At 43.4% G+C, this 557-nt stretch overlaps 1 protein-coding gene across 1 annotated transcript in view; it reads right to left on the bottom strand.

Annotated features, from left to right (window-relative positions):
- The window catches only part of LOC125484286 (serine/threonine-protein kinase PLK2-like), a 3,880-nt gene extending 3,750 nt beyond the window's left edge, over nucleotides 1-130 (bottom strand). The window contains exon 1 of the mRNA XM_048602411.1: nucleotides 53-130. Within this exon, the coding sequence (XP_048458368.1) occupies nucleotides 53-107 (55 nt within the window). The 5' untranslated portion in view covers nucleotides 108-130. The remainder of the gene's footprint in view (nucleotides 1-52) is intronic.
- Nucleotides 131-557: the final 427 nt, after the last annotated feature.

Raw genomic sequence — 557 nt, 5'->3', positions numbered from 1 at the left:
TTCACTACATTGAGATTTTAATCCACCAAATTCCAAATAAGACAAAAAGTACCTGATGGCATGGCTGAAAGACAGCTTTTGAGAACGTGGGAAGCAGCATCTGCCATTTGCTGAGCTATGGATCCATCTTCAGCAGCTAGAAAATAAAACAAGAGTACTTAACATCCAGGATATATTTCATCTAACATCCATAACAGACCATTGCTGGATATTAGAGCACAACTGGCAAATTACAAAAAAGGTGAAGTTGCCAATAGTTTTAGCTGACCATGGGGCTGCTCCCTCTTCAGAATAATGGCTTAACTCAAGGCTCACTGCACCCAGGAAAGGGGAAAGAGGTGACCTCTGCTGGCACAGTTGAACCCATGCTGTTGGCATTACTCTGCATTGCAAGCCAGCTGAGCCAAGATTGTACAGCACCGAAATAAGCCCTCTCACTGAACTGGTTGATGTCACCAGTTATGATCACATCAAAAGGCAAAAAATTCAGCTGCTACATGTTTTTCCCCCCCATAAGTTGGTATCATTGAGAGGGACCACATGGTGTCCAATGCTCA

Source organism: Rhincodon typus, chromosome 10 (assembly GCF_021869965.1).
Source record: "Rhincodon typus isolate 14 chromosome 10, sRhiTyp1.1, whole genome shotgun sequence".
Taxonomy (NCBI): Eukaryota; Metazoa; Chordata; class Chondrichthyes; order Orectolobiformes; family Rhincodontidae; genus Rhincodon; species Rhincodon typus.
Note: the sequence above shows the minus strand (reverse complement) of the source record. Positions and strands in the feature narration are given on the sequence as shown.